We start from the raw sequence: 23,048 nt of genomic DNA, 5'->3' as shown, positions 1-23,048 counted from the left end.
CCTGCTGAAGAGTGACCCCTGAACACAGGGAACAATTTACTAGTGAGAATTTTTGTTACAGCACAGTTTGCACAAAGCCCAAAGACAACTGATAATCACCATGTGCTTAGAGCTGTATGGGATAGTACAGGAAAGTTCTCCTAGCCAGTAATAGTGCTATTACACAGCATGTTAGGAGTTAACTTGAGAGGAAAGGGGGAAATATGGCCTGTTCCTAACTGCTCCTGCACTGACCCGAAAGAGTTTTAGCCAGAAAGTTAGAGAAGGAATGTCTCTCATTTTTGAGATTGCTGCCTGGTAAGAGGGGAGGTTTCCAGAGCACTCTGGGGTTCTGCTTGGCTATTTCAGGTGACAGACCAGCTGAGAAGTGGAGAAGAGGCTTTCCAAGAGGACAGCTCAATCACTGAGAGACCTATGTCCAACCTAGAAAAAGTGCACTTCATCATTGGCAATGCAATTCTGCGTCCAGCCATCAGGTAGGAAGTTTGCACCTCCTTTCAAGGACCAGGCACCCATTATATCAAGAAAATCCACCATCCCCTTTTCACAGTCCTGAGACATTTTCCAAATGCTGGAAAGGTCTCACATTTATCTCTGGGGATTCCTGACTGAAAGCCCAAGCTAGTCACGTGGCACTGGGACTGCAGGCTATACACCTCTTCTGAGGATGGTTCATCTGTATCAGAGGGGACAGAGAATGACTATCCTACTGCCTTTTCTGGTGTTGTAGTTTGGAGCAGCTGCCTCTACTGTGTGGCTTTCTGAATGCCCCACAGATACACAATGGGGCTGTAACCCAGGAACACCTGAAGGTGGAACAGAGCCCTAGTATGAGGGAGAAAAAACACTCAGGAGTGTAAGAAATAGGGAGTTAAGGTACACTAGGTATGTGAGAGGTGTTCATAACCTCAGCTTCCCAGTAGGCTGTTGTTCAGTCCTCAAGCAATGTCCCCAGATCAGAGTCGGTTGAAGGTCTGGCTTGCAGAATATATCAGCCACTAGAAGAAGAAATCCTACTCACAAGTGGTGTGACGCTGGACCTTAGGTCAAGCACGGTACGACGATAAGACGGAAGCTAGTTGGTTCTGACCTGACCCCATGAATTCTCTCCTCCATTTTAGCCCTTTTCAGCTTATGTAACACTTTCCTGTATGAAAAGTAGGCCCATAGTCACAGTCCCTGCCTTGACCTCGGTCATGGGTTGCATTCCTCTCTACACAGTTGCTTTGTTTCAGTCAAGATGCTCCCTGAAGCAGATCCTCAGCTGGTTAAAACTGCCTTCAATCAATGCATCATAACAGCCAGAGGCCAAGTATCTGCTCCCTCTGTCTGTGTTTCATTGTAAGTCCTAGCTGGGATCAAAAAACTCATCCACCTTGTGTCCTCCCACGTCAGACTTGCTGAATGTGTGTTCCATGCCTCCAGAAAAGTTTAAATTGTTTTTAAATAGCAGTTTTGTCTGTACGCAGATTCTTACATCTGTTTCCCATATGTCCTTGCTGCAGGCAACCTGCATTTTCAGCAGCTCACTCTGAAGTGACTTCTCCTCCGTTTCTGCCCAAGGACTCACTCCAGGTTTACTACAAATATTAAATTAAGCAGGGTGTCCCCCTATCCTTATCCCCAAATCCATACATGAGCAGACAGACAAGAGCCATGGGATACAAGCCATATACTGTAGAGAGCTTAGAGGAAGTTTCACATGTGGAGGAACAGCAATGCCATTTCACAGCTGGATGACCTGGGAGTGTTATCCGTGCACAGTCCCCCTGCTTGTCACAGGGGGTAATCCACCATGGGACAGCACTTCAACTGTAGAGTAACAAGGGGTGGCAAAGGGCATGAAGCATACCTTGAGCCTTTGCCTGCTGAAGCCAATGACACTGTTATTTCCTGTGGTACATTACAGGTGGTCTCTGAACTAACATGGTTAAAACTAGTTCAGATCTACTTCATCATGCTGCAGTCATGCCAGGCTTGCAGTGGAAACATAGCCAAAGACAGTTCGCACAGTGAATCATTATCTGTTGCTTTCACATGTTTTATTACAGAGATGAGATTTATTGCCAGATTTGCAAACAACTCACTGAAAACAACAGCAGGAGCAGCTATGCTCGAGGCTGGATCCTTCTGTCACTTTGCCTTGGTTGTTTTCCTCCTTCGGACACATTTGTGAAGGTACTTTACTAACCTTTCCTACAGCAGCTTTCGTGCCTTAGCTGATGGGGTTTCTTGTGTGGTTTGATGTTTTGATACAAATAGCCACATGAACTGTTCAGCTGCCATTGCAGCTCGTGCTGTGATTTTGGCAGAAATTATCTCATATGCTTATCTGGGAATTTGAATAAATGATTGCTGTACTCACATTTAATCCTTTTTCATCATGTGTCATACAAGTTTGATTCTGTTGTTGATCACAGGCCATATTTTAGATCGGTAATCTGCAAAGAATCTGACAGATTTTAACCTCTCCAGTTTTGCCTTTCCAACATTTAAAACGTGTCTCTGGTTACAATCCTCATGATTAAATATACTCAGGAGCCAGTATAAAATCACCTCTCAAATTTTACCAGTTATTACCTACATCTCCACGCCCTACACAGTCCAATAGAGATTCGGACTTTTTCATCATTCATTAATTTCCAAATTTACACAGATGACAAATCCACTTCACCACAGGAAAAAAACCAATGACCTGTGGCTCCAATTTGACATCAGCCTTCCTCTTAGATCTTAGAAGCAAACAGAATCCCTAGATATGCCTGAATCTCCAGCCTTGCTTTATTGACACCCCAGCTCTAATGATTAATCTAGTCATAAATGCTGTTAAACAGACACTACGTGGAACAAACCAGGCACAAGCCATAGACATGTTTTGACACCAGTCTTCATCCAAAGACTGTGAACCATGCAGAATCCAGGAAAGACATAACTGTAGCCTATCTTTAGGAATATTCTTAATCATTCAAATTTCCAGGTGACTGACCCATGCTTGTGCTAAATATAGGATCTGAACACAAGTCCATGCTTACACCATGTCATCCAAGATACCAGAGCCACACAATCTCCAAAAGCTGTTTATCCAATCCTTCTCTTCCAATGTCCAATCTTAATCATGAACTTCAACTATTGATATTGCCAGAGAACTCAGTAAAACTAAAAGTAGTCATCATAATCACTCCTAACCTGCCAGTAGCTCTCTCCCCAGCACTTTTGTTCATACAGAATGTCACAAGACTTCAAAATTTTCAATTAGAAATGCTAGCTCTTGTTCTAATCACAAGAATAAAATCTCCATTGTTTAGTTTTTATTGTATAGTCAAACATGGTGAATAGACTGACACAAATCTTCCTCTTTAGACTGAAAGCTCTGCAGAATGAGAAAAAACTTGGTATCTCAGACATGCTTTTTCAAAACACTAATTCCACCCTACCTTTAATACTTCGTGGTGAACCGTAAACTAACTGATTACTATACCAGCTACAGCAGGTTTGTAATGTTTTATGAGGGTTAGTGCTTCCTAACTCTTCCTTATGCTCTGTGCATATAGTACCTGTTGAATTTCATCCACCATGGGCCCACAGGCTATGCACCATATTGCGCTGAACGTCTGAGACGTACTTATGTCAACGGAGCACGAAGCGAACCTCCAAGCTGGCTGGAACTTCAGGTAGCAACTCCAGTTTGCTTAATTATATTGATCTGTGTCTTTTTATACTGGATTGTGTTTACTAACCTGTGCTAACAGGTCTTCCTAACCATTATGCCAGGTGCCTGGCTATATAGCTAAAATCCAGCGGTGGTTGTAAGTTAAAAGCTGCAACACATGATTTGCAGAGAGATACCTCCACCCACTCAGGAGCCACAGGCCAGAACCACCTCCTGAGGGAAGCTTTTACCATCACTGGGGGAAAGAACTGAGCAGGATTTTATGCTTTTAAAATGGAGGGAGGAAGTGTGCATAACAGGTCTGTATCACCCTCCCCCTTCCTTTAAATGGCGCCCTTGTAATTAGAAGTCACATGCACATGCACACACACATAGGCCCCCTTCAAGTGAAGGCCTCGGTTCAATTAATTCCTAAATCTGAGTGGCCCTATTGCCTAACACACCTCTCCCTGGGAGAAGTACATGCTGCGGGTCATCTTTACACTGATGTGTGAAAGACGGTACCCAAAAGTCATCAAGCCAAACAAGGCTCATGAAAAGTCTATCGGTCCTCACTGTTATGTGATAATCAGCTCCCCTGGCCTGTGGGGAGCAGAGAACTTGAGTCCGGTGCTGCTCCAGGGATATAATTTATATTTAAGATGACCATGCTTTGAAGAAACTGCATGTTGGAGATTCACTTTAAGATTGTTGACTAGGGTGTACAATGTTTGGAGCTCTTAAATCTAAATGCCACCTTCATCCTTCACAGAAAAGTAAGGTTTGTCTATAATTTCTTTCTCTCATTTAACTCTGACTTGCAGGCAACAAAGCAGAAGAAACCCATTATGTTTAATGTCACCCTGATGAATGGCCAAAGCCTCACTGTCCCTGCAGACTCTGCTTCCATTGCCAAAGAGATCTGCCAGTTCATAGCAGATAAAATCAAACTGAAGGATGTGTTTGGTTTTTCACTCTACATCGCTGTTTTTGATAAGGTAAAGGGTAGAAAAATAGACTGAAAGCTTCCTTCTCTTTCTGTGGAGTTGCTGCTGTCCACCTAGCCTCACCGAGGACTCCCTCTGACTTTTGGAAGCACCCATCCCATTACTACACTCAAACAAAGCATCAATACCTAAAATTGCCAAAAATTCAAGCATCAATAGCAAAGAAATTAATTAAAAGATGGCATTTTTGTTTAGATTACAGCAACACTTGCATGTGTGTTTAAGGGGATATACAGAGGATAAGCAAACTACGAGGAGACAAACAGAAGATTCCAAACCAGTGCTACTGGAAGTCTTAACTTCCAACTTACTTTTCCCAATGCCATCCCTGTGCATAAAAATACACACATTTACCAAAGTACAACTTGTACATCCATCTGCTTACCTTCTCAGAGCTTTTCTTGCTGTCAGGAGACCAGGAGCTTTGGGCTTGTTGTCCTTCGCTCAGATCCAAAGCAGGCATGCCACTAAATGCAGTGTCTCTTTGATGTAGGTCTGGTCACTGGGTGGGGGACGAGATCATGTCCTGGATGCCATTTCTCAGTGTGAACAGCTAGTGAAGGAGCAGGGCACGCATGAACGGCATGCACCCTGGCGGCTCTACTTCCGGAAGGAAATCTTCACCCCCTGGCACAACTCCCAGGAGGACCCTATCAGCACTGATCTCATTTACCACCAAGTCATTCGAGGCGTCCGGTTTGGAGAGTACCGTTGTGAGAAGGTGGGTCTCCTTATTCATCCTCCTAAAGAGACAAAACTCTATTAACATTTCCTACATTAGAAAGCAGGAAGATGAATGAAGTTTCTAGTGTCTGTGAATAACCCTTCCCTTCTTTACTGACCACTTCCTGACCAGGTGACTGTACCAACTGTCACACTAGCAGCTATAATTAATACTTTTTTTTTCCGCAACTTTCAGTTCATGTGACAGCTGAAAGTATGTCCAAAGGGATCCTTTTAAAATATCTTTGCTCATAATTTCTTTGATGCTATGATTGTGTGATGTTCATCTCTCTGTGCTGGAGGAATGTCAAGAGTTATCCAGACAAGAATGGAGAAAACTCCATTCCTAAACTGGCTTCAAGGTTGAACAAGGCTATCTGGACTTTGTGACATCTTTCTAGGCCTCTTTTAATGGATTCATTGTTTCAGGAGGAGGATTTGGTGGAGATAGGTGCGAAATATTGTTACATCCAATTTGGAGATTCCATCCGCAATGAACTTGTGCAGAAGGTGCTCCATGACTGCATCCCAGTGAAACAGCTGAAGTCCAAGCCCCTGGAAAAGTGGGTGAGCCTTATAACCTATGCACATGCTAAGGTAAGAGTCTGGCACTGCTGGGTAACCACTCAAGCACCAGCTTCTGCTTCTTTCACCATTTCCTTTTATGAATAGTCTGTTGGGGGAAGAAGGAAAAACATCTCTGTTTGCATATCCCAAATAGTTAATTAGGGCTGGGGGAGCAAAGAACCTTTCATTCCCTCTTCCATATAGGGCTAAATGGGGTGGGCAGAATGAAAATAGCATATTTACATCTCTGAATAGCGTATCTTTTAAGGTTTTTTTAATCTATCTCCAATCCGACACTGAGTCAGGATGGGATGGAATACTGGTTTTGATCTGGAAATCTATTACCTGAGTTATTTCCATGACACCCAAAGTGTGTTAGACTCTAATTAGATCAGTCGGTGGATATTTGGGGAAAATCTGGGACACATATGCCTGTGGGCAGCCTCAGCTGCATATGACTTGGGTGCCTGGAGGCTTTCTCCACCCACCCTTCACACCAGTGACAGCAGAAAGCTGTTGGGAACCTCTGGGATGAGGCCTGTTCTTTGTTGTCGGCAGATCACGCAAACCAGATTTTACTGAGAAAACCTTGGATATCTTTTTGTATTGCAGGCTCCATACACACAGGATCGTCTGTCCCATCAGACTGTGAAGGAACAACTTGTAGATTTTGCTCGCCTTCAGTGGCCTTTGCTTTTTTCCCGATTCTTTGAAGTCACTAAGTTTTCAGGTAATACTGGAAGCCTGGGAGTGGAGGACCCATATAAGATCAATAGAGGAAGACTTGTATAGCATTGATAAGGAGTTTTTTGCTGCATTTTCAGGTCCCAGCCTGCCCAAGAACCACTTTATCGTTGCTGTAAATTGGAAAGGTATCTGCTTTTTGGATGAGTCAGAAAAGCGGCTCCTTGAGCTGACCTTCCCAGAGATAACTGGCATCCACACCAACAGGTGAGTGCTCCAGAAAGACAAGATCTGAAGAAGGCATCTCTGCCCGTACTCGGAAAGGGTCTTCCATGTAGGAGGACTTTCTCTGTACTTTCTCTGCTGTCCCCCTGGATGATTTGACCTGAGACTGGAAAGGTGGTTTAGCCTAGGTCTGGAAAACGGAAAGGGACAAGTTCTGACAAACCTCTAATGGAAATACTGAAATGGCTGAATCTTTCCAGCTACTGGAAGGAAAGATGATCCTGCTCAGTCAGAAAGGTGCAAGGAAGCACAGACACGCATCAAGACAAGAATGGCCCAAATAACTGACATAACAGTCTGTTATGCCTGCTGGGAGTTTGTACACTTCTCAGATGTGATGGATGTGAACAGGTTAACTGAGGGAAAGAGGGTCAATGCATGCATCCTTGCATCAGACTGCTCAGAGAATAGGAGCTTACATACACAAAAAATACCTCTGTGAGGACTGTCACAGACTAAATTAGTTGCCCACTTACTCCAAAAGAAGGATGTTCTTTTGTTTATAATGAAGCACATTTTACAAAACATGGAGCCCAGAGTGAACCTGAACCACTTCAGTCCTTCACACCTACCGACTCATGAGAAGGCATATTAAGAACTACCAATACTCACTGCAAGGAGGTGTAAGTGCGTGCCTTGGCTGTGATTGCAGAGAGGTCTGTAAGTTTTTCAGATGCTCTGATAACAAAACTATGTTCAATAACACATAGGGCAGTGAAGTCATTTGGACAGAGTTGCACTCTCATCACACTTCGCGCCGAGGAGTTTGTCCTGACATCTGTAAACAGCGTGGTCATTGCTGAACTGGTGGTCATGTTCCTGGAAGGACTGAAGAAGAGATCACCATTTGCTGTGGCCATGCATGAGAAAAAATCCCAAGGTAAGTCTTACAACTTTTCTGCAGAGTAGGCGAGAAATCCTGAGAGAACCCACAGCGCTTGTTTGAAAGGGTCCAAAGAGAAGAGGGAGAACTTCAGCAGAGTCCCTTTGCTCCAGGAGGGGTGCATAGTCATCAGCACAGCAACACAGAGCCTAAGGCAATGTGATTCAATACCTCTGCATACAAATTACCTTTCCTTCCTCTTCTACTACTACTACCTCTTCTACTTCTTCTACTTCTCCTTCTCCTTCTTTGTGTGTCCAACAGCTCAGCCTGCTTAGAGTAGGAAGCTGGATCTGGGCTCCCTAGAAATACTGTCCAGAAAAATTTCACAGAGGTGGTGAACTGGAATTTTCTGTGGAATATAGTTGGCTGGGACAGACAAGAGGGGGTTGAAACGTAAACATTAAGTTCACCTACTTAAAACCACTGAGCTTCTTTCTCTTCTTTGCTGCTAGTTCTAGACACAGAGTCAGCATCCATTTGAATCAAATGGATTTTTGCCATTGTCCTCAGTGGATCAAAATCAGGCTGTCCAAGGAAATCTAAGTGATTTCTCTGAAGTGTTACTGGATAATTAGCCCTATTTACACAAATTACTTTCTATTGCTAATTGAATCCAGGCCTTGAAAATACAATTCCCTTGTCTTTCACATTGCAATCCCTTTGCATTATCTTGGATTGTCGAGCCTGAACAGTACTCCCTGATTCTGTTTTCCAGAGGACCCTGCCATCCTGTCCTTCAAGAAGGGAGACTTGCTAATCCTCACTGAAGACAAAAGGCTGGATGCAAACTCTAGCTGGATCTACGCCCAGAATGAAAGGACAGGCAAAACAGGGAATGTATTTTTGGAAGAGATCTACATCATTCCTTCTCTCACAAAACCCTCTAGTCAAGTTCTGGTAAGAAAAGCTGAGCACTCTCTTTGAAGAGACTGGAAGATAAATGATAATAACAGTGTTAAATATGATTAAATTTATAACTGGAAAATAATTGTTCCTCTCAAGTCAGACAAGTTCTATACCTCCCATTGAAGCAAAGCATTTCATTCTGTCATCTGGAAACAAAATTGAACCTAGCCCAAACCCGCAGTAGCACAAAAGAAATGACTCCAAAAAGAGGGTCTGTTTGCTACTGAGGATTTCAGTGCCTAGAATGGGAGATCATACACTACATCTCAAGGGAAGCTCCAAGTGCAGCAGATTACTTTAAAAGAGCATACTCTTTGAGGGAGTCAAGGTTTCCCACTGATCACTCTGCTAACAACTTTGTCTTCAGCTTTGGAGATTCAGTATATTAGATACTGCACTAATGGGTAAAAAGCTGAAAAAGCCAGGGAAAAACACTCTAGTGATAAGCAGGTGCATTTTTAAAAAGTGTTGTGCTTTGGATAATCACACACATTTTGATGGCCACTACTGCTGGGTCTATGGAAATTGATTCCTTGAGTTGACCATTCCCAAATCTTTCCTGAGTCTCTAAAGATGCTGCTTAGGGGACAGAAGATCTCTTGCAATAGAGCACACAAGTTCAGTATATGCCACCTGCACATATATGCTGAGTAACGTCTGACAATCTGTACAGAGAACTGTGTCCATGTGTCATCTCTATGTGGCTGTGTCATTCCAGAGTTTGCTGATGATGTCTCCAGACCAGAGGAGGACATCTTCACAGAATTCCTTCATGGAAGAACTTGATGAAGAGGATGTCAAAGTGAAGCCTTACACCTTGGAAGAGTTCTCCTATGAACACTTCAGGTGAAGCTGTCTGTGTAGTGTGCACCCTAGGGAAGTTCTTGTTGATCTTCAGTGATCCTTAATGCCTAGGATGTAACAGCATCTCCCATTTCTGATTGGGTTTCTTCTCTTCGTTCCCTGTAATTAAGTGTGACTCTGGACATACAGAAATTCTGGTACATGGCCTACTTGTTATCTTGTCTGCAGAAATGCAAAGGGAAAGTCAGAACTCCAGCTGGACTTCCTTCTTTCCATCAGGCCCTATTCTTACTTCCCACCTCTTCTTCAGCACTTATAAGCGAGTGTGGTTACACAGCATCTCAGGCCTCAGAGAGTAAGGGAAAAAATAGTCTTCCACAAATTCTCTTCTTTTCGCAAGGCTTCTTCCTTCTAGAACTACAAGAAACTACATTTTCCTGTTCTTGTTCAACTGCATAACCAAAGGAGACAGGAGATCACTGTCTTGGGAAAGAACCTGCCTAGAGATAAGTCTTTGTGATAATGACCTCCTATGATCATAGTAATACTGATCCAGTTAATTTTGTCTTCATGCAGGACTCCTGAGAAGGAATCCATCAGCAAAGCTGTTCTTCAGAAATCCCGTGGGCGCAGTCACCTGTGGGCACACTCTAAGGAGCCCTTGAAACAGCCACTGCTGAAGAGGGCATGCACAGACCCTGATCTTCGGGATTTGGCCTGTCAGGCCTTCACTGATATCCTTTCACTCTTCTCTTTGGGACCTGAGAACACTCAGGGGAAGGAATAGCTAGCTACCACCAATAAACTCACTTCCATTGAGATAATACCACATCCACATTACAGAGGATACACTTACATCAAGGTGAGGGCTATCAACTCTGTTCCCCTTCGCCACAGAGGAAAGGTTCCTATTCCATCCCAGTGCTCCACAGCTCCTGATGGCTCACTTAACTGAGAATGTGCCTTTAGGAGTGAGCGAGATTTACTGCATATGCCCAGATAAAGCAGCTAATACAGTACAAATCACAGCCAAGCAATGGCTGCTGCACAGGAAAAGGGGATGGGAGACAGGCAGGGAATACGTTCCATACCCTCTTCCCAGTATTTGCCACTGAGACATCAAGAGAGTCACTAACGTGTTAGGATCCAAGTGAGACCATTTACCTTCCAAAACTGGCCTGCTTTTGTCCCTAACAGCACATTCACCCATCATGAAATTCATGGGAGACTATCCCTCCAAACAGGTACACTCCTCTGTGGAAGTCACTGACCAGATATTTGTAGCAGCTATCCAGGAGGAGGTCCTGCGGGATGAGATTTACTGTCAGATTATGAAGCAACTGACTGAGAACAGAAACAGGTACTCACCTGGGTGCCAACACCCTGCTTCTGCAGAGCCAGGGCTCAAGTGCAGGTGGTGATCAGGAATCCACACCACACTTGTGATGGGGCAGGGGCAGAGGAGAAGGATGGACAAATGTTGGAGCGACACCTTTCCTTCCCCCTGTGCCCAGGCAGTACTGTGGGGCTCACCGTTGTGGAGTGCTCAGGACCTCTGACTGGCAGTGAGGCTATAGAGCACGACCATTACTTGACTCCCTTGAGCTGCTGCTTTGCTCCCATCAGCACTCAACGTTCATCTCATGCAGTGTGGTATGAGGTGGGCAAGGTGTTCCTGCAGCCCTCTTATTCCCAAGGCAGTCTGTGGAGAAAATACGGCACTGCTTAGAGTTTTGCAGGCTTTCAGCGACTGCTCTGCCAGCCCTCCATTTGCTTGAAGTTTCCCAGTGACAGTATTTCCCTTCTATCAGCACATAGTTCACCACCAGTGAATACTTCTGAGTAGTTATATTAATTAGGTCACAAAACTGCCTTGCAGAAGAGATTGGTTACACAGGCCCCTCCTCATGCATAAATCTGAAACAGGGTGAGGTTTTCTTTCCCACTCATAAATTGATAATTTGACCTACTTCCAGGGGAACTGAACTGCAAAAAGCAGCTTAAAATAATACTAATTAGTAACAAAATGGTTTGTCTGCTTCTAGCTGCATTATGTCACTGCAAAAGTTAGAGAAGGAGATGCCATTTGTTTATTTTCCTACTTACTGGTCCACAAATAATAAACTTAGTGGAACTTCTACCATGTAACTATCAAATGGTAAATTTCCTTCCATGTCATAGATCTTACAGGCTATTTAACACATAGTTTGTAACCATGGTGCCAGTGCCATGCCTGATTTACTCTCCCAATTTAGTCCTGTGGGTCACTCACTGCTTTGAGAGGGATCAACGATGTGGAAAACACAATGCTTGAAAGGTGCCTATTTCTATATATTTCGTTAGAACAGCCAGAGCAACCAATTTTTAATCCTACCCAGGCTACTGCACTGTGGACCGTGTCCCACTCTCACACAGACACAAACACCACTGATCTATAGCGTATAAATGGGGTTAAAAGAGCGTGTCTTCATCTGCAAAATCAGAAAAGTAAATGGGAATAAAGAAGCCAGCACCTCTTTATTCAGCAGACCAGTGCTCATTCAAAAGCAGACCTGCCGACTCTCCCAACTAAAACCACTTCGCACCATCTAGCATTTCAGAGCAATCCCTGGGACAGAGCTGAAGTGTGTTCTGCTCCTGCCTTTGAAGGCAGAATGACTGACCACCTCCTGGCTGCACAGCTTTTCTTACCGTGAGGGGGCAATGCCAGAAGAGCTTCAGCTGACAAATTTCACAGGTCTAGCGGCTGGCAGAACTGGCTTTCTGCCTGAGAATTGTACAGATTTGATCTGGAGTGTTTAAAAACTCTAACTACCTCATTACACAATGCCATCTACATGCTCATTTTTCCAAGCAGGAGGAAGTCAATTTGCAGGCAAAGTGCTTGTGCCCTGAGCAAAGCTGCCTGGCACAGACAGCAGGGGAATACAAACAGCTGATAAAGCACAACGCAAAGACAGGGGCTCGAACAGCAAATTGCAGTGGCTTTCCGAGAGGATGGAACCAGGGTCACTGCTGCCAAGATGACTGTTAAACTGGAGCTTATGTTTATTCATGAGAGTTGCAATTGCCATGACATTTATCAGCCAGGATTTAGCATTGTGTTTGCATATGGGCTGTGGCTGGTGCACAGAAACAGGCTGCCAGATCCTGTGTGAAGGCTCTGCTGATTTACAGCTCTCTGCTGAATGGCACAACATACCACGATGGGAGTGTGGTTCTCCTCCCTGGAGCCGGTGTGTGGTCAAACCAAGAATTTTACGTGGCTGTAGCAGAACAGTTTGCTCTGTGTTCACAGGTACAGCGTGACCAAGGGCTGGCAGCTCCTTTGGCTCTGTACTGGCCTGTTCCCACCCAGTAAGTCACTGCTGAAACATGCCCAGAAGTTCATGGAGACGCGTCAGAAAGAAACACTGGCCCTGGAATGCAGTCGGAGGATTCAGACAGTGATGAGGTAAATGGCATATAGCCAGCTTAAAGTGTTCAAAAACCATGAGTCAGGTGTCAAAAAGCACATGAGCTAAAACACTGAGACTCCTACTTTCCTTTCTCTCTTTGCATCCTTTTCTTTTTAAAATTATCATTATTTTTAATTCTCTTACAGACTTTGAACCACTGAGAGAGGTCTGTGTCACAGTTCCACTTTTTTTCTGTCACAGTTAGCAATATTTTTAAAAGTTCAGCATCACACATAATCACTTGGCTCCCAGAGCTGGGTATTTCAAACCAATATGCTAAATTTAAAACCCAATCCTAAAGGACATACAGGTTGAAATAAAATCCCGCGTTGTCACTGGCAACGTCCTGACCTTGCTTTCCTTTGGTGAGGCAGTATGTCCTTGTCCCCCTTACAGTTGGCCAAGGATTAGTCTGTTGAATCTCAGTAGCACAGAGCTGCACATGTGCAGCTGAAAACGCTACAGTTTGCTCAGTGGCACCACTGAGGTCACTGGCATCTGCAGAGTGCTAATGTGGCTCTGTTGGTTTTCTGATGGTGAAGCAAACAGACCCATGCTGGGAAGAGAGGATCAACACAAGCAATTCTTACTCTTTGAAGAAACCCAAATGAGCAAAGCCCTGACACATGGCTGCTCAAGCGAGGCACCTCTCAGCCCACAAGGCACTACCCCAGTCCTGGCGAGGGTTGAAGTAACAAGGCCTCCAAACCACACTGCTTCCTGAGCTTCTGAATGACTTGTTGGTGTCAGGAATATGACACAAGAGAGAAGAGAAGGGCTACCAGGATTTCAGGAAGGACCAGCTGAACTGTAGGGGGAAGGTTTCCCTAGATGCCTCCAGGCACTGGAATTACCCAGCTTGACACTCTGAGCACACAGTACTTTGGCATCAAGGTTAACCCCTCTCCTTGTGGTGCTGCTGTGCGGTAGCACCTGCCTGCCACAGACCTCTTCAGTAAGGAAGCTGCCCAATGATTTCTCCCTCCAGCTCCTCCATCTTCCCCCTTCGGGGGGCCCCCTGGGCCCTGCATTTGGTCTGTGAATGCAGGGGTCAGGCTCAAGTGGAAGGCTAACACAGTGGCTGTCCCCCTTGCAGTGGACGGGTTTTGGCACTGCTGGGGAAATGTCACTGCACATTGAACTCGCCTTTGAAGTGGCTGAAAAATGCATGGCGAGGAATGCTATTCATTGGTGTTTTCTGTGGAGAAGGCTGAAAATTTCCTGCCTCCCTATATGATGTGCTATTCATGCTCTAAGCCCTGTTGAGCTGTGCAGAGCTTCGTTAGAGTGGGGAAACAGAGAAGGAAAAGCAGAATGGGCTGTTTGGGAGAAGAATTAATTGCTAAACTGTCCCAGATCTGGAGCCCGGGGGATGGGAAGAGGAACAAAGACAAATGTTGTTTTCCAAGAGCATTTCTTTTGCTAAGATTAAAGCTGCACCTACATCTTCTCTGAACAGAACAGAGTACAACAGGAGTAGAATAGAATAGAATATTTCAGTTTGAAGGGACCTACAACGATCATCTAGTCCAACATCTCCCTGTAAGTAACCTGCTCTCTTTGGAAGGGGAAAGCACAGCTCAAAGGACTGACCTACAATAAAGGAAGGCAGCCTGAGCCCTTGGGTACCCCTTTTCCTCCATAAACAGCTTCATCCCAGACTCCTGGCCAGGGAACCAGTGAGCACCCTGATGGGTGTTAAAGAGAGCTTGCCTTGGCAATGAGTTCCTAGCTGCAAGGAGAGATGGCCTTGTGCTCCAGCAAGCTGCTGTACTTCCTTGGTCTCCTACAGCCTCCGTCTGCTGCAAACCCAGGAAAAGACGACCGAGTAGGGCAGGTCCAGACTCCTTACAGGGCCTGCACAGTACCAAAGCAGATGCTGTTCAACACAGTTACACGCAGGTTTTCCTTCTCCAAATGGAACTGCTACTTTACTTAATGGAAAAAAATTCCAAATCTACACAACTAAATGGGATGCCAGACTAAGCTCTCTTCCCAAGAGACTGGCCCACTGTGAGAGAGGAGTTTGTCCCATAAGCTACGGTGTACAAAATCTCCCAGCAGCTCTGTGCCACCGAGGGCAGGAAAATACCAGCCCCTGAAGTTAATGTGCTGGATTTGTCCTCACTTTAACTGTATCCAGGTTTCTGCATGACTCAGCCTTCAGGGCTAGTTCCTTTGCTTTAAAAGGCAGCTCTGCGCTGAGGTATAGTTTCAAAGTACAGGGATTCAAAGAACCGGGATCAAGAGGCGCTCCTCTAGAGGCAGTGATTACATGCCAGCTCTTACATAAAATGTAATGCTTCTAGCAGCCCTCCAAACTTTCCTGGTACCTGCCTCCTGAATGCATTACTTTTTGCTGATGCAAGAATTAAATAAAATGTATTTCTCCTCATAGCCACTATCTTCACACTTCACTATCAATCAGTAAGGAACGATGTTGCTGAATACATAGAAGGGGTAATGGTAATGCCTAGGAAAGTGCCTTATTCAAGCAACCTCCTTGCAGAGCAGAACAGACCTTTAACAGACATGATAAAAAGACCTGAGTTTCTTGTTGTTAATGCACTGTATTTGCATTGGGGGGGAGGTCCGTTGGAGCCTGCCCCATTGCACAGTACTGGCATTTTGGATGGAGTCTGTTGTTTGGATGGAACACTGTTGTGCAGCTCCTCCAAGATTAAACATCCAGCACTGATTTCTCTTATGGTGGTGGCATTTTCCAGGAGCGGCTCCAGGAAGTGGGCACCTCACCCTGTGGAGGTCGAGGCCATCTTACAGAACAACACTAAGATCTCACACAAGATTTGCTTCCCCAATGAAACAGAACAGGTGAGAACTTACTTGTTTTCCCAGCCTTGAACATCTTCCCATCCATGACATGTTCATGCAAGAGCAGGTTCAAGACATTCAATGTCCTCATTTCTTCTTCTCCTCTGTGTAACATGAGTCTTGTTATCTCATAGACATTTGATGTGGGAACAAACACCAAAATCCGGACTCTGTGTCAGAACATTGCTTCCAAATTGCAGCTGAGCTCCTGGGAAGGTTTCAGCCTCTTTGTGAAGATTGCAGACAAGGTAACTCTTCTCAACTCTGGCAGGGTAGCCAGACTACCCCCTTCCCCTCTTACTTATTTACCAGACCACCTAACAACCACATTTGAAGACAAGCAACAGAGCAGGTCATTACTGCTTCTTTCTTACTGAGGGGATACAACCTGGACTCAAACTTTCAGCACCTGACAATTACTCTTGAAGGGGCTGGGTGGAGATGTGGAGTTTCTATCAGTCTACTGGTACACAAGCTGTGTTCCAAGCAGTGAAGACGCGGGCTTTCTTGCCTACGTGGGCTGGTAGCAAACTGCACGTTGCTTACTGCTGGATTCAGGCCTTTTCCACTCATGCTTTGCTCAGGAGGTGTGCTGCAAATGTACAGTACCCACTAGTATTAGGGAGAGCAGTGGCTGACCAGCACCAGTTGATCGCTGTCTAGCTTCTCAGAAGCTTGCCTTGCCTGAGCTGAAGCTTGAGCTGGCTGCCTTGCTGTGAGGTCCCTTCTCTCTGCAACTGTTATCAAGGCAAAAGCAGCACTGAGGCCAAGCACAGGGAGTCTCTGATGTGTTGCATTCCTGAAAAGAGGAACCAGGTATGTGCCAATATCTTACAAAGAGGAGATGGCTAAGAATAAGGTAGGCATCTGCAGCTTGAATTCAATAAGCAGACTGGAAAGAAAAAAGCAACAGAAGACACAGTAAAAATCCTCACATTAAATATAAATCATTTGAACTTTCTTCCTCTTATTGCTCTAATTCTTTCCACTTGCCTCTGTCTTTCCTGCTGCAATTGTGCTCTCTCACTGTAAACAGGGAAAGAAAATTCAGTCTGATTCTTGGGTATGTTGGCACAGGGAGTATTTTATATGATTTGCTAATCCCTCCTTTCCACCTTTCATTTCTTGGCCTCTTCCAGGTGATCAGTCAGAATGAAGCAGACTACTTCTTCGACTCACTAAGGCAGGTGACAGACTGGAACAGGAGGAATAAACCAGGGAAAGAAGGTAAGGAGAATGCTAGCATGGTAAGAAGCTGCATGAGATGCTGTGTCGAACTGGGGAAGCAGCAAAATTACCCAGTAGGATTCACTCCATCTCGGGAAGTGTGGCAGAGCCTCAATAATATCATTTTTGTTTGTACATACACAGTTATTGCCTGCCCCAGAGCAAGATCCAGTGACCTGATGCAGCCAGGCAATGGCTATTAGAAACACCAGAACATCTTTGGGGGGAAATATCTCAAAAAATTTTGAATTTATGCCCAAGATTTTTTTGACCTGTTGCATCCAGAACACACAGCTGGATGCACACAAGTTAGATAGGTTGACCCTCTTCGCAGGCCAGGGCTCATGCATTGCCAGATCACGTATCAGCCAACACATATAAATAGGTTCTTTACACAGTGTCACTCCCATTCCTTGGGTTGTTAGAAAATTGCTGTCTAGATTATTACCTGGTGATACCAAAGCACAAGTTGTATTGCCAGGGGAACACTTGTTAGAATAAAACAATATTAACGACAGCACTTCTTTGCACTTCACCCCATGTATAACATACATTTTGAAATCTACATCAAACTCGACTCAAATTTCGTATTTGTTTATCCTGACCTTTGCTTATTTTAGGACAGTAGAGGTTAAATTCCTGAAGCACTGTCTACGTATCTGAGATTTTCTAACTTCCCTCTTCTCCCCACAGCTACTAGGAGCTCTGAAAATCACAGCACAAAGATGTGGGTGCACTAAATCACGATTAATTTCTGTAAACACAGGCATCAGGGAATGTACCTTTATCAGTGAAACAGACTTCAGGTATGCTGCACAATGCCAGGTAGCTGTCAGGAGCACTGAGAAGGAACAAATACTCGTGTTGCAGGCAACCTCAACTTCATGTCTGAAGAGCCTGCACCTTAGATCACTGCATGATCAGTGTCCAGGAACCAACAACTAATCACTTCCTTGGTCATCTAGTAGTTTTGTTTGTTACTATTAAAACCAGAATTACATTGCTGAAGAAACTCACAAGCCGTTAAAAAACCATGGAACTCTACAGGGATACAGAGAGCACTAACAAGATGTTGCTTCCTTAGGGGCTTCTATGTCTGTGGCTTATAAGGTGTACTTCATGAGAAAGCTGTGGCTGAACGTAACTCCTGGGAAGGACCTGAAAGCTGATACCATTTTTCATTACCACCAGGTAACCAGCTCCCTAAAGCATAAATATAACAGCAGGCAACAATCCCGAAATCACAGCAGTGATCCAAGACACATTCCTGAGAAAGTAACCTGCTGGAGTATTCCAGCTTCCTCACCAAGGCCTCCATTATAGAGCCCACAGAGGAATGCCTCTGGAGGGCACAGCTCAGCCCCAGGAGCAGGTTTATTTCTGAGTGTTCACACCTTAGCTATATAGGGGCACAGCTCCCTTATCTAATTGTTCCCATTTCTCCATAATTGTATGGAGAATCATAGAATGGTTTGGGTTGGAAAGGATCTTTAAAGGTCATTCAGAGAACCTCCAGGAGTCAAAAGTTCTGGAGATGTCCTTAGACTGTGTTTGGCAAAACTCACATCCCGACCTCAGAGACTCAGAAGGCCTAAGTCAGTATTTGCTTCAGCCCATTCTGTCTGGATTCAGAGCTGGTCTCTTCCAGGAGTTGCCGAAGTACCTCAGAGGCTACCACAAGTGTTCCAAGGATGAGGCTGTCCTGCTGGCAGGGCTGATTTATAAAGCGCGCTTCAACAATGATCGCACACAGCTGGCAACCATCCCCAAAATCCTGAAGGAGCTGGTGCCAGACAATCTGCTCCGAGCAATCTCACCAGATGAGTGGAAGAAGGTAAGACTCAGCTTTGATTAATCATACTACTTCCACAGAGCTTTATGAGAGAAGACAGACATTGAGCCACACTATGTTTTGGATTCGACAGCCTTTGAAAGCACTGTGGAGGGATGCTATGGGATGTTGCCATTTTGCTTCTTACAATCCAGCTTTTGCATCCTCTCTACCACAGCTCTGAAAGATATCTGCAGGCCTGATTTGAGATGTGCAGTTTTCTTGGAGATACTATTTTCAGTGCCCAGACGAAGAGTTAGAGATAGGAAAATCAGTGATGGGACTGGGGATTTGAGAATCTTGTAGAGAAACAGAAAATTAGGATGTGTCCTAAGTATGTCACAGTCTGGCGATCTTGCACCATGTGCACGCTACTCACAGCAAAAGGCTCTTTCGTCCACCAAAAAGCAAGAAAAGTTTCAGCAGGTACTTACCACTTAGTCCACTGAGGAAGACACAGGATGCTATTTTCAAATACAGAGGGAAAATTCACCCTACGTGTTTCAGCAAAAAATGTGATATTTGTTTGTGAGTGTTGAACACCGGCTTTCTGAAATTTGTTTCGTCCCATATTGCCACTCTGCCCTGAAACCCATTCCCTCAGGTTCCTGGACTTCTTTCACCCAACTCATTAGTAAGGAATACTGGGAGGCTCTGACTCCACCTTGCCCAGTGGCATGGTAGGCTATTTTCCTTCTCAGTCTTCTGCTCCTGTGGGCAAAAGACTGATCTTGGTGATAATGCAATGCTGTCTTTAGTGCTAATGCTGGACATTGAAAACCTGCCTGTCTCCAACTGAACAGGCTTTGTATTCTTTTTTCAAACCAGAGCATTACTGCAGCATATAGTAAACATGAAGGAAAAACTGTGGATGAGGCCAAGATTGCGTTCCTGAAAATGATATACCGCTGGCCAACGTTTGGATCAGCCTTCTTTGAGGTGAAGGTAGGTTTAAAGGCCTGTATGAATTACTTTGATAGTGGACCAGTACTGGGGGATATGGACTGACTATACTTCTGTATCTGTGTAAGCGAGAATACATTGTAAAGCTGAATTCCCATCACCTACCGAGGAAAACTCACTTCCTTGAAAGTGGGGAGATGGGTTCTTTATCCATTCTGAACTATGCCCATTTCTTACTGTCTCTGTTGTTGTTCCAGTTGTAACATCTAATATTACAACTATTTAATAGTTGTAGTAGGGGACTTTTAAGTTATGTAGATAGTTAATTGTCTTGTCAGTGCTCTCCACAACAAAATGCTGCCAAATCTTCTCTCTGGCTACTCTGGCTACTTCTTCTCTCTGGCTACTCAGAACCGAGCTGTACTCCTCTCATTCTGCAGTGGATACCTCCAGCAATCATTTTCCACTTGCTACCTTTAATTTCTCCTTGCTAGGCTCTCAACTGGTTTGCAACCAACCATTAAGCCTATTATCAGATAGCCTAGGAAATAACAGGCCTGATTCTGCTTTTATGTAGCAGTTGCTCCAGTCATCAAAAAAGTCATTCTTAGCCACCATTACACGGTATTGAAGAACTTTGTTTCAGTGTTTGTTTGGTAAGAGAAGCAGCAGCACTGGACAGTGCTAACAGTCACTTATGCACCTGATATAGATAATTTCTTCATTTTCTGCTTATCTTGCTCTGTTACTCGTTTATAGCAAACCTCGGAGCCAAACTTCCCAGAGATCGTGCTGATTGCAATCAACAAGCAAGGAGTCTCACTGATACATCAGAAGACAAAGGTAACAGTTGCTTCTCAAGAGTCTATCCAAGGAAGGATTTAACCGACCATGCTAATTTAGGGACAGCAACAGGATCATCTCGCTGAATGGTAGCAGAGGATAGAGTGACATTATTCATCTTCTGTGTGAAACCAAAGCACGAAGAAAATATTATTGCCTAAAATCACTTTTTTCCAGTTTCTACAGTAGAAAGGAAAAAGTGTGGAGCTTCTCTGAAAAAAGAAGTGGTAGTCATGATGGGCCTGGGAAAAGTGGTAAGATCAGGCAGATGGATGACAATGCACTAGGGAACCTGCTTTGGAAAAATGCTTTGCAGGCAACCCAAGCTGTCTGAAAGATCAGGTTGAATGACAGCGTATACCAGCTCTAACGCAAACACTCTGGTCTTGCCAAGTTCCCAGGCAAAAGCATTTGTGAATATCACCATCTGCTTTTAATAAGAAAACAAATATCCAGCATATTTTAGATTATCATAACCATAATGGCATATGTTTTAAGACAAAGATCAATATCTAATGAAAAGAAATCTCATTAGACTGATTAAGACTCACTCGCTTGGTTAAAATACAATATATGACCAGTCTGGATGCAAGACCTACCTTGATCCACCGTGTTTATAAATGAAGTGGGGAAGGAAAAGAATGCTCGGGCTTTACAGGTTTTCTTACATAACAGCCTGATTTCATTTGAGAAATGTTCTATATTTCCATTTGTCCCCCCTTACAGGATATTTTAACAGTCTACCCCTTCAATAAAATCTCCAACTGGAGCAGTGGAAGCACATATTTTCACATGACAATAGGGAATCTCGTACGAGGAAACCGGATCTTATGTGAGACATCTCTGGTAAGAAGTTTTTTTTCAACTTATACACAAGAAATACCTAATTTTTCCGTTACATCCAGAATTGCGACAAAACTATGGTGACAAAACAGATGCTAAAACCAGTGCAGATACAAAAAGCATTACTGCTATTTCAATAAAACTGTGGTTCAGAACTGGCTCGGTGCTATATATTGCCAACTGATGCAAAGATGTAAGCCACAGAGACAAGGAAAAACAGTAATGTCCCAAATTCTTCCCATACCTCAAAATTCTATCTGAGGCATTTAGAAAAGACTGCACTTACCCACCAACCAACCTAAGAGGGTTTTGCCTTGCTTGGTTTCATCCATCTGTGCGGTAATGCCATCCTTCTAAGGTTTTACACTTTTCCGTGAGTGGTATCACCTTTTTAAGAATTGGTTTCAGATTGTTCACAGACTCCAACAAGCATCACTATGTTGACACTTAAAGGTAAGTTTGTAAACACAACGTAAAAACCTTTAAGGGCTAATGTCTCTCACAGAAAAGCTTGGATTCCCAATACAAAACGTCAGTCTATAGAATGAATGACAAGGAGACAGTAGAGCTACGCTCTGTCAAGTTTTGTACATCTATGAAGGGAAGAGCAGAGGGAGGAATATAGAAGTATTATCAAAACAGTAATAGCTGTTGGAAGAGGATATGTTCATGTAGGGCAGAACCTAAGAAGAAGATAAAACAGGGAGGAAATGAGAGTTATTTTTGCTTCTGGAGCTCTTTGAAAGACTTAAGACTTTTTTCTTTTCTGACAGGGTTACAAAATGGATGACCTGTTGACATCCTATGTACGCCTGCTAATGAATGCTGTAAACAAGCAAAAGAACCTCCCAGCCTGAGAGCCGAAATACAGCCCATGACCTATATCTGTGCCAAACTACTTGTAATTTCATCTCCCAGAAGAAATGCCATTTAAAAAATATTAATCTTGATGTTCAGTCTTCACCCTTAATGAACTATGTTGCTGAAACTATGAAACTGCTGAACTATGAAGCTTAAGTGAGCATGTGCTCTCAGAGATGTGTAACACCTGTCTTAGATGTAGTGTAAGAATTCCATCCAGATTTTGGATTTAGAGAAAATTTGGCTGGATTTTCATGTAATATAGGGGCAGGAGGCAGAGGAACTCTAATGTGAGAGCCTCTTCTGATACTCTAAATCTCTTCCATTTTTAAAGAGACACATTTTAACACTTGTCTTCCTTTTGGAAAGAAAATGTCCCCTTGTCATAAATGCTCTTAGCAAATGCATAAACTCTGTGAGACTTTACAAACAAAGATGATGTTATTTCTTCCACCTATTGGAAATTCTAAGAGTAGAGAAAAGCTCTTTAGTAGTAGGATAACAGACGCCTTGAAAGGTAAGATGCTGCTTTCCATCCTTCCATCACTAGGTTACGTGCTGCAAGTTACAGCAGACTACGACAGCCAGTTACTGTCAGAACATAACTGACATTCATGTGAGCTGCTAAATTAGCAGGCTATCTACTCGTTTACCATTGCCTTGGTTAAACAGTTTTCTTCCACATTTTATAATGCACTTGGAAACTAACAACTGCTTTCTACCAGGCAGTTTCTAGTAA

At 43.9% G+C, this 23,048-nt stretch overlaps 1 protein-coding gene across 1 annotated transcript in view; it reads left to right on the top strand.

Moving 5' to 3' along the window:
* MYO7B (myosin VIIB) overlaps window positions 1–22,305 on the top strand; it is a gene marked incomplete at its 5' end in the record, with an annotated part of 27,865 nt that extends 5,560 nt beyond the window's left edge. Inside the window, 23 exons of the mRNA XM_010132962.1 lie at window positions 349–476; window positions 2,052–2,178; window positions 3,552–3,671; window positions 4,474–4,647; window positions 5,150–5,377; window positions 5,809–5,976; window positions 6,559–6,676; window positions 6,771–6,897; window positions 7,626–7,795; window positions 8,517–8,698; window positions 9,426–9,553; window positions 10,088–10,245; window positions 10,718–10,871; window positions 12,810–12,965; window positions 15,696–15,801; window positions 15,936–16,049; window positions 16,941–17,028; window positions 18,113–18,219; window positions 18,677–18,862; window positions 19,688–19,804; window positions 20,522–20,605; window positions 21,332–21,451; window positions 22,222–22,305. Coding sequence (XP_010131264.1) covers window positions 349–476; window positions 2,052–2,178; window positions 3,552–3,671; window positions 4,474–4,647; window positions 5,150–5,377; window positions 5,809–5,976; window positions 6,559–6,676; window positions 6,771–6,897; window positions 7,626–7,795; window positions 8,517–8,698; window positions 9,426–9,553; window positions 10,088–10,245; window positions 10,718–10,871; window positions 12,810–12,965; window positions 15,696–15,801; window positions 15,936–16,049; window positions 16,941–17,028; window positions 18,113–18,219; window positions 18,677–18,862; window positions 19,688–19,804; window positions 20,522–20,605; window positions 21,332–21,451; window positions 22,222–22,305 — 3,144 coding nt within the window. The remainder of the gene's footprint in view (window positions 1–348; window positions 477–2,051; window positions 2,179–3,551; window positions 3,672–4,473; window positions 4,648–5,149; window positions 5,378–5,808; window positions 5,977–6,558; window positions 6,677–6,770; window positions 6,898–7,625; window positions 7,796–8,516; window positions 8,699–9,425; window positions 9,554–10,087; window positions 10,246–10,717; window positions 10,872–12,809; window positions 12,966–15,695; window positions 15,802–15,935; window positions 16,050–16,940; window positions 17,029–18,112; window positions 18,220–18,676; window positions 18,863–19,687; window positions 19,805–20,521; window positions 20,606–21,331; window positions 21,452–22,221) is intronic.
* Between the last annotated feature and the right edge of the window lie 743 nt (window positions 22,306–23,048).

This window comes from Buceros rhinoceros, unplaced genomic scaffold (assembly GCF_000710305.1).
Source record: "Buceros rhinoceros silvestris isolate BGI_N320 unplaced genomic scaffold, ASM71030v1 scaffold16463, whole genome shotgun sequence".
NCBI classification, from domain to species: domain Eukaryota; kingdom Metazoa; phylum Chordata; class Aves; order Bucerotiformes; family Bucerotidae; genus Buceros; species Buceros rhinoceros.
Note: the sequence above shows the minus strand (reverse complement) of the source record. Positions and strands in the feature narration are given on the sequence as shown.